Raw genomic sequence first — 15,130 nt, 5'->3', positions numbered from 1 at the left:
CCAGCTTTAACTGTATGTTTTGGTCCTAATTGGAAATGTTTCCTGTTAAACTTAATTTTTCCTTTCTCTTTTATTTTGTAGTTGTTTTTTATCCATAAACTGAGGACAGGAGGGAAGACTAAATGTCAAAAAAAAATTCGTGTATGATTTTGAACATAGGGAAAGGAAATATTTTTGTAATATTTTACAGGATTGTGTGTTGCTTTGTGCTCAGTAAAACTGTTAGTTTTTGTTTTGTTTTGTTTTGTTTTTTTCCAGTAGGTGGACAAAATGCACTTTGGGAATGCTGTTACTACATAACTGCATAGCCTACAATTTCGTATTTCAAACAAACCCAAATTTCTTGGAATTATGAGGTTTTTCTTCAAGGCAGCTGTTTTCAAGTGTATCTCTTTCCCTTTCCCCTTTCCAACCTGCACTTTCCCTTAAGCTCTTGGGGTATTCTGTGTGGCATCTATACACCTCAGGATGTTTGTCTGTTCAAGTTTTCACATGGCTTTTTTCAGGATTTTTTAAATTGCTCATTAATACAAATAGGGAGGCAAGATTAGAGAGAGACTGGAACCGTTACAAACAAAATCTAAAAAATCCTTCAACTAACAGTAATCCAAATTTATGTTTGCTACTGGTATCAGAAGCGTTCAGAGCAGTTGGGATGGATACATGTCAAACAATCTACCAGACTAACATCAGACAACTGAGACAGTCTTGTGTATATCCTGGTCTTTGTGCATTTCACTACTCTTAACTTGAGCTCAGAGTAAGAATGTGTTCTTGCTCTAACCTTTTTAAAGAATCTCTATGCTCATACTCTTCTTTAGGATGTTAAGGTTTCCTGTGGCAAATATTAAGTATATTCGATCCAGTATTGATGGCTGGTGTTCTTTTTGTTTTTGTTTTGTGTCTTTAATGGTATTTCTTTGTAGTGACATCAGTTGGAATATCTACTTACAGTTGTTCTTTTCAAATATAATTTACTCTGAGTTTCTAAGTGCGTTGGTTATGTTGGCTATATTGTTTTAAATAGTTGAAGCCAAGATTTGCCAGGTACTTGGCTTATTGTTAGGGACTGTACGTTCTGGAGGAGGCTGATCACTTGTTGAAGGGACCAGACCAATTCTTGAAATGGTGGGGAAGAGTAGTGCTGCAGCCTTTAATTCTCTTTGCCTGATAGTTCAAAGAATAGGCAACTTTGATGGAAAGGCTGTTAAGAATTCAGATTTGAAGGCATAGCTAATAATTGCTTATAGCCCATTCAAGCATTTCACCAGAAATGATGACATTGCAGCATTATTCTTTGGGTTCCAAGTTAATGGACACTTATGGTCCTTATTGAAATGCTTGTCCAAACTGAGGCACCATCAGTGCAAGATAACAAAACAGCTCTGGTTCTAAGTACAGTCTCTGCTCTGAAGCTGCTGGGATGCAGGTTTCTCTTATAAAGTAGCACAGTATAGGGGGAGAATTAATCGTTCTTTTGCAACTTTAATGCTCAAATCCTGCAAATGTGTTCTAGGTAGCAGATTATCTTCCATGTGTATTGCAGAAATTTACCACATCAGAGCTGCTTATGGTATGCTTGAACATTGGCTTAGGCAGGGCATTTCTAGTGAGGGGTGAAGAGGTCATGTGTGCTTGCCAGAGGGGATTGCCTTGCCTGTTAGCATGGCCAGTAGTTCACTTTCACCCTGCTCTCAAGACATGCCACATGGCTTTCTGGCCTCTGAGCTTGCACACAGCTTCTAACTGCAGGAGAATGAGTTGCTGAAGTGGTAGATGTGAACTAGTGGTTGATGTTTCATACGGAGTTCAGTTATCTGTAGGTTAAAAAGTGAAATTATTCAAAGTGAAACTGGTAATTTTACAAGCTTTCAGGAAAGCAGGTAGAATGAGGGCATGACTTGTCTTTTTAATTAGCTCGACACTATGGGCACCTTAGTGTAGGGAAATACCTTGGCAGTAGATTGAGGACCCACTGCCTTGACATAGCCCTTCCTTTTACAAGCACCTTCCCAGCACAGTGTCTGTGCACAGCTGGGTGAGCTGCTCTGGGACACTTCTGTTGTTGCTGTTGTGTATTTCTCGTTGGGAGTGAAGTATCCAAAGATGCTGAAAATTGTGAGTTAACTCCTCAGAGGTGAAATATTTGAAGAAGTCTCAGCCACTACTTTCTTCTCTTTTTTTTTTTTTTTTTCTTTTCTCCTTATTCTGGCCTGCAGATACAAAGAAATGCTGCTAGCATGATTCATCAGTCTGTTCTGTGAAGCAACTGCCTTTCCAGCCTCTAGTACCTTTTGATAATGATGTCGGCAACTAAAATTGGATAGCCACTTGAACAGCAATTGAGCAGCTTCCTATTGATAATAATTAATTTTGGGCTGCAGGTATTATTCTCTTCTCAGGTGGTTTGGTTTCCATGCTGCCAACTGAGACAGCTGTTTCACACATCTGCCAAAGAGCTCTTCTCTTTCTATTTTACTTGTATGTTTGCTAAAAGTGACCTTGGTTGGGCAATGAGCTTTTCAGTTTCCTAACTTGATACACAAGTGCTGTTTCTCTAAGGTGACTTCACGTACCGGCATCTTCTTCATGATGGAATGTTTCTTGGTATTTTATTGACTAGCTGACCCCTGCTAACAGTCACCTTTCTGCAAAGTAGCATGCCTAGTCTGGGAGATGTATTTGATTACATCTTCAAACAAATACATCTGTGCTGAGCTCTTCCAACTTCGCTGGAAGTACTGCTTAGTCCTGGGAAGATTTATTCTAAATTTCAGTAGATAATTGGTAAACCTCATCATTTATTTTATACTGTAGATGTATTTTTCAGCTGTGAGTTTCTGTTATTCTTATCATATCAGCACTTAGTTAATTCTGTCAAATTGTTTTAATGAAAATCTGATAAATGGATCTAGTAAAATAAATAAATAAATAGGCTTCAAGTATATAATGTATTGAAATAATGCACTAAAGTTTGATATATTGGAGAGAGGTTGCTATTTCTAATGATGTATCAGAGTCACTAATAGCTTCCAGGTAGGGTTCGCATCAAGTGTGCCTACCCTTAATGAAGCTAGCAAATGAAAAATGAAACCTGAGAGTTCTAGTTAGGGAGCAGCAGAATATGAATACTGCTTTTTGTTTCACTGAGAAAATTATGGTTTTGAGTTGAGTTTTGCACTGTCATACAAATACTTGAATTTTTTTTTTTAACCAGTTAGTGATATATTTTACTTTCCATAATTGAAGTGGACAACCCCCTACCCCCCAAGAACTTGCATATGCTATGAATGCAATGGTACACATTTTTATACTGTAAAGAAATTGTGTTTTCTGAATAACTCGCTCTCCTCTTTATTACTCTTAAAACCTTTGAAATACCTGCTAAGAAAATGTGCAGGTTAAGAAAATATCAAAGGTTCCACTGGGTTTGAGTGGCAAATCTGTTGCCAGATAACTAGATAACTTGTATGTGGAGATAAAAACATCATCTAAATGCTGCCTGAGGAAATCTGTGGAAAAGGCTATTTGTCATGTGACAGTTGTGTTCTCTTGCTGTATGTGTCAGTGTTAAAACAGATTTTGGCAGTGCTATTCCCCATCTCCCTGCTTTGGTGAGCTCTGTGCTGCCAGGAGGCTTCACCCTGTTCCTCTCAACAGTGATCAGTGACAGTGACTCATTTTCTAGTTCCTTTCTGTTGCCTGAAGTTAGTTGTGTTCTTGGAGGAAAAAAAAAAAACATGATTCTCTCCCTTTGGTTCATAGTAACCTTATAAGTTAGAAGTTCATAGGCAACTATATAGGAATAAAGTCAATCAGAAATGCAACTTTTTAACCTGATGTTAATATTTAAACATTTTGGTCTTTGTCTGCTTCTTTATCTAATGGTCTGCATGACCATGAGCTGACTGGTATGGATGTTGTTATTGTTCAGCAAGAATACCCAAGAATGTGCCCTGCGTTGAACAGAGATGTGAAATGAGGGTAGACTTGCAAAGTCAGCCTGTGAAAGGTGTTTAGGTAGCTATTCCAAATGGTACTGTCTTTTGAGAAAGCAATTTTTTTGGGATATCTGAGATGGCAGAAAATGTTATGTATCCTGAGTCCAAAGACTGTGAGTAAGTAGGAGGGGGGAATTAAGTTGGAATATTGTTTTCTGCTGCAGAGATCTTTTTTTCTACGTGTGGAGGAAGTATTGACTTGTTTAAGAACCTGTGCTCTCACCACTGTTGCAGTGCCAATGTTTCTTGAGGTACAAACTGTAAATTGCCATCAAACAAATGCAATGCACTGTAGTGTAGTGATGATGGTAGTTACAGGTGTGTTTCATTTACTGATGAAGAGGAAAATATTGACTCATTTTCTTTAGAGAAATATGCCATTATCTAGGCATAGTTACGTATAGACATGCAGCATTAGTTACGTGAATTTACAAGGCAAGTGTTGCAGAGGGGAGATTAAATGCAAGGAACTTGAATACTGATGGGATGGGTAGCCTCCTCAGAGGGTATTAATGCAGTGTACAGCTTGGTTTGTAAATGAATAATATATAAACAAAATAATGCTTTCTTTGCCACATGCTTGTATTTTATTTATGTGTGCACACATGTTCAGACTAATTAAGCATAGCTTGTTATGGTTTATTTATTTGTTCTGGAGAGGTTGCTTAATATTTGAGTGCAGTGGTAACGAGGTCTGACCTTTTGGTGGCTGTGTTAGCAGTGAGGTGGGTTCTGCAGGAATCTGAAGAACACCAACGTAGCAGGTTGCGCTTACTCTCCATTTGCTGGAACATGCTCAAAAGGCCTGAATGCACAAGGAAAAAAAATAAATTAAAAGCACTAAGAATCTAAATGCTATCTTCTAGTATTTCCAGATTCAGGAAGATGCTATTGGCAGGGTGCGATAAAGGGTTAAAAGTCTTTGTTGCATGGCTTTTTGCTGTAGCCTGTTTTATTACTGCACCCTGATGACAGCATCTCACAAGAAGATTTTTCTTTCTAAATGCCAATACCAGGAAATAAATGGTGTGCCTTTAAAAGGCCTTAAATGACTACAAAAAGCAATGGTGACCTGGCTGTAAGTGGTACAGAGTTGTGGGTGGCCTGCATGGCTTCCTTGGGTAGTGTTCTTGTGGGATTTGTCACTGAACTTCTTCAACACGCACTCATGGTGTGCATGCACATGTTACAGTCCATCCTGTTTCTGTGTCCAAGGTTCTGCCCCGGTGGGAATGCAGACTCCCACCCTTGGTTGCAGCAGCATGGTGAGGGGCTGGATGCTGCAGCCCTCCCTCGTGCCTCCCCTCTGGCTCTGCCTCCAGACCTCCCTCCTGTTCGCACAGAGCCTGTGGCATTGCTGTTCCTTGTCTCCACAGAATCCTAATGTTTAGCAGAGAATTATACAGGCCCCAGAATATTTTGCTTCACAAAAATTAAAAAATGCAGGTCATTTTTAAAAGGAGATGGGAATAAAGTTGGAATATTGTTTTCTGTTTTAACCTATTTGCTATTTTTTCGTCTGCTTCTCCCCACTGTGGATGCTGTGGACACGGATGCTGTCTGATTATGCCCTCAGTTTTATTTCTGATAAAAACAATAACACTAGGAGAGAAGTAGTTGTGTTACATGTGCTAACAAGCAGGTATGGAGAAATGAATAGGTGCCCATGTATTTGTAGAGTAATGTTGCTATCTAAAGCAGAGGAAACTAAATGTTTGTTATATTTACAAAAAGGCTTCTGATTTATCATGGCATTTGTTGGTGATTCCAGCAATGAATTTCCCCGTGAACACGGCCATTTCTTATGTTGGTCTGTGCAAGCACTCTGCATGTGTATATACAAAATTAATATTCTCATAATGGAAGATGCAATTTGTGCTCTATTCAGTTGCTCATGTTTGTGCTAATTAATCATTAATCATCTGCTATTGGAACAGTATCTTTTTTTCTCTAATTAGCCTCTGGTACATGTTTCTGAAATCTGCCTGCAGAGCTCTTCCAGTGCTGCAGCATGTGCCATATTTTTCTGTTAATCAGAAGGAACATCTCAGAGCTGTTTTTGTTTGTGTGCTTGCTTGCTGTTTGTTTTGCTCTCCATCTTTATAAATGCAAAAATCTTCTCCTAGCATATGTTCCTGTATGGCAGTTACCTGTAAGAAGTGCTGCGCTGCAGAGGTTTTCATACCACAGTACTTGAGGGGAAGAACAGAGGCTGCTTTCATCACAAAGCAGTGCAATCTCATGCTGGTATTTCTTCTTGCCACATGGACTGGAGATATGTAACAGCTTTTCCCTCTCCTTTCCAAACTTAGGAAGGATCTTTTTATGTATTTATACAGGCATGTGGAACTGCTGAGTTCTCTCCCTCACCTTCCTCTTCCTTGCAGTGTTTTTTTTAATCTGGTGTTGTATAAGGAGTTGTTCATAGCTCGTGTATGCAGTTGTTTGTTCTTGAGGACTTGAGGCCTGCTGTGGATCTACTGCAAAGATCCACAAAGCATTTAACCCACTGATTTCTAAGAGCCTCAGGGGCTTGGCTTAACCACAGCAACTGCAAAGAGCAAAACAAGGCTTTGGTCTTCACCAGTTAACCACTTGTCACAGAAGTATTGGTCAAAGCATAAGCTGATTAAAAGTGGTTTGGGTGTTCTTGTGGATTGAGTGAGAAAACTGTAACAGATCTGCATAAGAACATTCTGAATCCCAGGCGTTGCATTTTAACTTCCTTGTGGCTGTAGCTGTCTCTGTGCCCCAGAATCCAGGTGGAGTCAGAGGCTTGACAGGTTTTCACCTCCTCCTCCTCCATTTTGTTCCACTTCTCAGGCTCCATTTTCAATGCATTCATAGGCATGTACCCGTTAGTCCACACCAGAGTGTTTGATGAATGTAATGATGGAGTTATGGCAGGGGAAAAAAAAAAAGTTGAATCAAGGAAATGAGAGCATTTTCTGAAGATATTAATGTTTAAATTATCTGTGTCAAACAGCTACACAAAATGCAATTGTTTATTATCTGCTCTGTTACTTCTGGTAGTGCAGGTAAAGAGTTTTTGGATTGAGCTTCCAAAGATACGTGCAATTTATGGGCTGCTTCCAAAGTGAATAGATCATGAAACGTAAAACAAATTGGAACCAGCAGGCATATTGATCTGCTGTGCTGAGTTTTGCTTTTCATACTGTACCAGAGCTCACAGTGAGGCACTCAGCAGGGAACCAGGGGCCAGGTTGTGCAGAGAATGCGGCAGTCTCCTTTCCCTGCTCCAGGCTCCCCTGTAATAACCCCCTGCAGCTGGGCACAGCTTGGTACAATTACCCTGCAGCTGTCCAGGCAGGCCATGCCTGATGTGGCTCTGATGGAACAGCAAGGGAAAGGAGGTTAAGCTGGGATAATGCTCCTCATCCTTGCAGCAGCAACTCCATCCTTCTTCGCTCCGATCCTCTTTGGGAGAGAGGATGCCTGAGCATCTGAAGGTTGTTGCAAGCCTGAGGCCTGATGTGAGAGCAGTACGTGGGTTGCTGGTCCATGGCACATCACCAGTTTATTAATTTGTGTTAAACTCCATTCTGAAGAAGTATGGTTGGCTTCACACTCAGGAATGCCTTGGTGGTGGTTGAATGTATTGAATGTGATAGGAAGAAAACATCTTTCACCATCACCCAAATCATTAGAGAGATCTGTCTCGGAGTTCAGCATTTTAATTGGAGTGTATCTATGCATGTCCATACATGTAAATTAAATATTGCACTGCTTTTTGTATTTTATATAAATGCTTTGCAGTGCTGCTACAGCATTCTCTGCGCTACTCCCTTTTTTCCCTCATATTCCCATATGTTTTTTGGTTTGTTCACACGTCTGCCTGTAATCTTGGCCTAAATCCTCCTGTCAATTTTTTAATAAATATGAAATAGCTGTTCTTATGTGCTTGGATAACTTAGCTTCAGTGATGTCTTCATTTAAGGACAACTTAAGCTCCAAGTTATAAGAGGCAATAGGAAATTCATGCTAATATGGTTTGGCAGTGGGGATGACTTTGAAATGTGTGATGATCTATAATAGAGGCTTTATTTACTTTAAAATCTGATCAGATTTTTTTCTTCTCCATACAGCTGTCCCATTTCCTCCAAGTCACCGGCTCACAGCTAAGGAAGTGTTTGATAATGATGGCAAGCCACGTGTGGATATCTTAAAGGCACACCTTATGAAAGAAGGGAGACTGGAAGAAAGCGTGGCATTGAGAATAATAACAGAGGGAGCTTCAATTCTTCGTCAAGAAAAAAATTTGCTGGACATAGATGCACCAGTCACAGGTTAGTACTGATTTACAGTGGAGGTGTTGTTGGAGGATGGTTGTTGGAATGGGACATGTTAAGTAATACGTAGTGTGTGTGGCTTCCTAAGCTTGAAATTCATTCATTCTCTCTATATGAGAAGATTAGAAGTATTTGAAAAATGTATTTTTCACCTGGCCTTTTTCACCAGGAATTACATCTGTCATTTTATAGGTGTCCTTTACTTTGGTAGCACTATTCAGACATGGTTTGACTCTGAGAGAACAATGGTGTTAGGGTGAAGGGAAATTCCAGTTAAAGATTGAGAGAAATGAGTACAGCAAAAAAGGGAAAAAAAATAAGCACAATCCTCATCTCTGTTGTCTGGGACTGCAGTCGGAGTTCTGCTGATTGCAGAACCCATTGTGCCCTTGGCTATCAGATACTACCACCCACACATTAATCTTCAGGAAATGCCTTCTATTTTGAATTTCCGTCTCTGTCTCCTGCCTCAACTACTTTCTGTGTTATGAATGCATTTCTTGCTCTAATACACCTCCTCCCCTGTTTTGTTGCTGTTATCAGAAATGAACGCATTTTTGGCAAGTGATCTGTGGCATAGAAAGTCAGTTAGCTGAGGGGAAAAAGATAACTAATTCTACTGAGCTTAAGCTATGAAACCAAACCATTAAACTTGGTTTAAGAAGGCGAGTCCTCTTGTAACTTTTGTTCCAGGGGAGCCCTGACAAAAAAATCAAAACAATTGTTTATTCTATCCTTCCTAGCCTGGAAGAGTTACCAGTCTTTGTTATCAGCACTGATAACATGAACAATAAACTGTGTCAGAATAGCAAAGCCTTCGTTTTTAGGATAGCTCTGAAATGAAAGAGCATAATGTCTAGACTAAACTGGTACACAAGCTAAAGCCTATAACTTTTAAAATTACATCCAAATAAGGGATTTTAAGATGACCTGGGGAGGAACAAGTATCATCTCTTATATAATAATTAGCTTGTCATGGTGCCTTACTACCCTGATGGAGAAGATGTCAATCATGTTGCAGCTCAAGGCAAAATAAAAGAAATAGGATGAATGAATTAAAGAATCCTCTGAGTATATTGCGAATAATGTTCTGCAGATATTTCTTTGAAGGGATAATACAGGTTGTTCAACTTGATAAATGGAAGAATTTGTGGGGATACAGTACCATTATAATCATGGAATTGTTAAGGTTGGAAAAGGCCACTAAGATTATCAAGTCCAACCATCAACCCATCATCACCATGCCCACTAAATCATGTTCCTAAGTGACATACCTACCCTTTTCTTGAAATCCTCCAGGGATGATGACTCTACCACTTCTCTGGGCAGCTTGTTCCATTACCTCATTGCTCTTCTGAGAATAAATTGTTCCTAATATCCAATCTGAACCTTCTCTGGTGCAATGTAAAGCTATTACCTCTCACTGCATAACTGAGTGACAGTCATGGAGAAATTTTTCCTTCCCGTGGACTTTTTAATCTACTTTAAGGCATAAACTGTATGAGGATAGGTGTCTGCCATGTCCTGACTGATTTCCTAAGTCTGCATTTAATGTTCTCTGTTGTTGAATTTATTTTATTTCTTAAATGCTTCTGAAGGTGTCTGAATTGTTCGGAGTTGTATTTGAGCAATTAATCTCCAGAAGGTTACCCCATTGTATATCACTGCTATAATTTAAGTCTTTGATTCTTTTTTTTTCAGTTGAGCCTACGTCTTGCTTTGTTCTTGCTTTTAAAATTATTCTCCTGCAGTGCTTGTGATACTGCAATATTCTTTAGGGTAGCTGATAGGTATTGTCTTTTAAACTAGTGTGGGAAGATTGGACTCCTCATGCTTTTTAGTGGAGTAGCTGAGAGGTGCTGATGTTCTGTATGAACTAACATGAAAGCTGGAGTTATGAAGGTAATCATAAAAAAAAGATAACAAAATTGTGAAGGGTGGTTGGAAAAGGTTGTGAGATTCATTGTGAACCTGACAATTAGTTTTGTGTGAGTAGCATGACAGCAGGTGACTGGAAAAAGGGACAATCAGTTGAACAGTGATTTGGTAGATTTTCAAGTTATACATACAATTCAGGAGAATTATGGAATGGAGGACAGCTCTTTTCAAACATTACAGAAAAATAAACACAATCACTGAATAGTGGAGAGGAAAATAAATGTTGTATGTGTCAAAGCAGTCTTGTTGAAGAATGGCAGACATTAATCATTAACATAGGAATGTCTGTGGGAGGAGTTGCTTTAATCTTTTAGAAACCTTGTAGCTGGTTATTGAGATGGCGGTCATCAAAAAAGTTAGAGTAACTGTTCAAGTATGATAATTGTATATTGGTAAAATTAGGTGTTTGTTTTAAAAAAATATGAAAAGATTTCTTTTCTTTTAGCCATGTGCATCCCTCATTTTTTAACTTCTTTTTTGTTTATTTTGAGGGGTGAAATATTTGCCTTCAGAGGAAAAAAAAAAAATCAGAATTCTGTTTATAAGCAGTCACATGAAATAAAATGGATATGTAGAAAACTCTGATTTGAGGGAGAAGACACCTGGTTCTGGAAGGAGATTTAATGTAGAATGCATAATTATTACTTTTTATTTTTATAGAACTTATTCTGGATCTGTGGTTAGCTGGAAGATTCAGTATGATTGTCATTTTGAGTTTTGATTTTGAATTTGGTAAAGCTATATAATTTTTCAAATGCTTTTGATTATTTCATTGGAAACCTTAGCTGAAGTTCATTTAGTTTGCTATGTGTGAACTGTGTATGTAGGTTACAGTGCTGATTTACAACAAAGGCAAAATGTCCTACTGTTGTTACTCAGGGCTCTTTGCTAGGTATGAGTCTGATCAGAGCCTGAACTATGAAGAGTCCGTGCTATAAGAGACCTCTTGTACCCGGGAAGTGTTTGGGCAACTTTGTCTTGGCTGGTGAACGTGAGTTCAGAAGAATGGAGAGAATAGCCCTGTCAGCCTTCATCCATAAGAAACTGAGCAGGGAGCAGAGGGATGAGGATGCTGCCACCCTCCATGGCTCAGCTGTTTCTGGATTCATGTACTTGATGTTCTCTTTGAGGCATATGTTTTTCATCTTAAGCTCATGGATTTAATGAGCTTGATCTAGCACTACACTACATCTGTTCAGTGTTCAGATGAAAGATATTTGAATGGCAGCCTTAGAATTTCTAATCCCATTTTGTGTACTTAGTGATATAATGATACCATGGAGAAACTGGCTCATTTTTAATAGTTTTTTGTTTGTTTGTTTGTTTTGTTTTGTTTTGTTTTTGTTTTTTTCCAAAAGACTAAGGAAATGCGTCTTTGAACCTCTCTGATGGCAATATTTACTAAAGTCACACTCCAAAGAACAGCTGGGATTGCCAGACTTAGGATTACCTGATTAGTTTTATATGGCCTTATTATATAGATTCATTATTACATAGAGTGGCTCTGGGCAAGTGACTTAACCAAGCCTTTGCAGGAAAATTAATTACATGCTTGTTTTAATGGAGCCTCACTTGCAGATCCAAAATCTACTTAATGCTCTCAGCTGCATACCAAGCATGTGTTCCTTAGAGTTTGGTGCACAGGTAACATTCTTTGTACATGGGTATATATGTATAGTATACTTCTGTATATTATCTATAAGACACTAATCTCTTTGGATTTTGAATGTGTTCAGTGAAAAAAAACAAAAGCAGGTAAAGCCTTTGATGGGAATATTGCTTTGCATGTCTGCCGGAATGTAAAACTGATGCTTTGGCTTAAGCGCACTGTGAAGACAATAAATGTCTTTTGAAGTGAGGAGATACTGTTATGTTGAGTGGTGTTGAAAGGTGTGAGCAAGCTGACCATGGTGTTTTCAGACAAAGATTTATAAAAGTTTTGTAATTAAAGCATCTTTTGTGCAAGTTAAGAGAGTGCAACTTGAAAGTTTCTCCCTGCTTGACTGCGGTTTATTTAAGTTGCTGCATGGGAAAAGCAGGAAGTAGCTATACGATTAAGAAATGTATAGCATAATTTGTATACAGGAGAGGCTGCACTTGAAACCCTAATTCAGTCACATCCTAAATATGGAGCTCTTTATTTTTGCAAACGTGTATTATTCATTTCAATTACTAGCTGTATGATTTGTTGATCTGAATGGGCCCCTCTTTGCAGGTCCTTTTCAGAGCAACCAGCCCACTTTTGGAACATAATATGTTGTTGTTTTCCTACATCTGCAAAAATCTGAAGCTACAAAAGGTTAAACAGTGTTATTAATCTGGAGGGAATGAAATAAAATAGAATATGAATATGAAGAATAGAATAGAATATGAAGGCCCCACTGCAGAATTTAATTTCCACAGGAAAATCACTGATGACAGCAGCCAGTTTCTATCCTTGAAGCTGGATCAAATTTTGAAATTGACCCAGTTTTGAGCATAGCACTTGAAGACCTTCCAAGCTTAACGTTTCTGTAAATTGAATTTATACTTTGTAATTGAGTAAGTCATTTGGGAGAGCAGACCTAGAACTTAGTGATATGTTTCTCTATTACTGTGCATCTTTACTTCTACCTCTTTGTTTATGTTTCTTGAGGACATTGTTTTCATTCAGTATCTATAAAACTAATATCATTAATGTAATGCATCTGTGCATTACGTATTGCATCTCTGCATATGTGATTGCACAAATGAATAAGCTTGGAAGGCATGTTAGGGTTTTTAAGGTAAGTCTATTTTTCCCATTGCTATCTATTTTGAAAGTAATGATTATGTGCTATTTTCTCCTGTAACACATAGCATCTCTCCTTTTGTGTACTTAATGTGCAGTCCTCCTGGTTAGTCTGCCCATTGTTACTAACAAAAGTTTCCTGTAGTGAACTAAGAACATGCAAATCTCAGTCATGTGCTTCTTTATAAACCTGTGTGTTTTTGCATATGGTACTTAGCTGTATCACATGCACATTACACAGGCAACTGCCCCTGTACAGGTATTCTCAGTTCTGTTTGTGGAAGCCATCAGCAGGAGTAGCAGTGACAGCAGTTTCTGATGTGGTGAAAGTATGCAGGCCCTGTGTAGGCATGGGGTATGGTATATCATCTGTCACTTTTTCAATCAGAAGTAAATGGAAAATAGTTAAAACAAACGTATACGCTTGTTCTAAGCTTTCGTGTCCTTTGTTGAGAATTCCCTTGCAATGTGCTATCCTGTGTGAAGTGCTTTCTGAATTGACAGGTGCATACAGCTTGGTATGTGATGAGAATTGAGCATCATGCGAAGACAGAATAAGTTTATTGTTGCAGTGTATAATTTTTTTATAAAAAGAAACAAAAATTGTCCTGGTCTCCAAAAGTCCTGTTCTTTGACCATATTGTTCCCTCTACTGGCCCTAGTGCATTGTAGTGAGGATGCAGAGTTTTTTCCATTTGAACCCTAAGTTAATGAGTGTGCGAGAAGTTGCAGGAATCTTGAGAGTAGCCCATGTGGGAACAATCAGAGCAGTTCTGGTGGTCTTCAGAAACCTTTGGTGCAGTGTAGTTCCATAAAAAGTATAAAGGGAAAGTCCTTTCCTGCCAGCATGTGTCTGTCAGATCTTTGAAACTTCTGGATACTTCCTGGGGACATTGTTCCATGGAATGGTGGAACCTACTGGGCATGAACCTTTTCTTGTGTTCTGTGTACATTTGATTTTTGCCTTTATTTTTTTGTTTGGAAGCATCAAGTAACATTGGCAAGTACAAATTCTGCACAAATTAGAACTTTGTAAGCATGAAAAGCTTCTAGCTAAAGTGATCAATGCTAAGGCAAGTTAATAAAAGTATTTTTATGCCCACAACAAAGTTAAAAGGTAATAATGTTTAAAATTACATCAAACTGTAGCACACATCTAAATGACTTGATGGAATTGAAGAGTAAAACTAAAACCTTTTTTTTCTTTTCCACTTTTGTTGGTTTTTTGGGGGGGGATAGAATTTCAGTATGGAAAGTAAACAAGATTGCTTATTAGGGGTTTACAAGTAATGTAAAGTCTATCTATATTAACACAACATCAAAGTATGTCTGAAATCAACATTTCTGTGGAATCAATTCTAGTTAAAAATTCTGTATTTCACAGTTCAGTAATTTAATTAATACTCTAAACATAATGTACCAAAATTACTGTTGAGGAAACTATTCAATTTCTAGGACACTAAGTAGAAGATTCACTTGTCTTGAAAAAAGTATTTACATGATCATATACTAAGGCTGCATCTCAGGTAGCTGAGTGTCTTCAGACTCCAGGCCTAAGTACTTCAATGCTAGTCTGAAGTCTGGCTGCCTGCTGCTTCTGAGGTAAGTGTCAAATCACAAGAATTCTTATTTTCTAATCCTTCCCATAATAAATTAATTAAAACTATCTTTAAATAATATCTTTAAGGTTGTTCTGTAAATATGTGATGGCATCTACACTCAGAACAGGATTGTGAGGTATCATATGATGCTCTTTTTCTGTATCTCAGCCAAATACTGTTATGAGCCACTTCAGCTGCTTTAAATATATTGCTAGTGATTCTGAAAACATGCTAACATTTTGTTCATTCTAGCATTAAAATGCATATGATTTTCAAATGTTCCTTGTATAACTGCAGCAGTTTCTGTGTTATACAAATGTGCATTTTGTCTGGGGACCAGTAAAACACAAGAACCTGACACACTGCAGAAAATTATTCTTCCTTCCGGAATGAATCACCTGCAGGTAATTCTCCTTCATCACAAAAAAAATTGACTTTGGCTACAGGGAGGTAAATGTTTGTTTGAAACAAACTTTTACTTGTCTCTGCCTCAAATATCAACTCTAGATC

General features: G+C 38.3%; 1 protein-coding gene across 5 annotated transcripts in view; it reads left to right on the top strand.

Annotated features, from left to right (window-relative positions):
• The window catches only part of PPP3CA (protein phosphatase 3 catalytic subunit alpha), a 189,885-nt gene that overhangs the window by 75,638 nt on the left and 99,117 nt on the right, over positions 1-15,130 (top strand). For all 5 annotated transcript variants that reach the window (XM_048942994.1, XM_048942992.1, XM_048942991.1 and 2 more), the window contains exon 2: positions 8,108-8,308. In XM_048942994.1, the coding sequence (XP_048798951.1) occupies positions 8,108-8,308 (201 nt within the window). The remainder of the gene's footprint in view (positions 1-8,107; positions 8,309-15,130) is intronic.

Source organism: Lagopus muta, chromosome 4 (assembly GCF_023343835.1).
Source record: "Lagopus muta isolate bLagMut1 chromosome 4, bLagMut1 primary, whole genome shotgun sequence".
NCBI classification, from domain to species: Eukaryota; Metazoa; Chordata; class Aves; order Galliformes; family Phasianidae; genus Lagopus; species Lagopus muta.
Note: the sequence above shows the minus strand (reverse complement) of the source record. Positions and strands in the feature narration are given on the sequence as shown.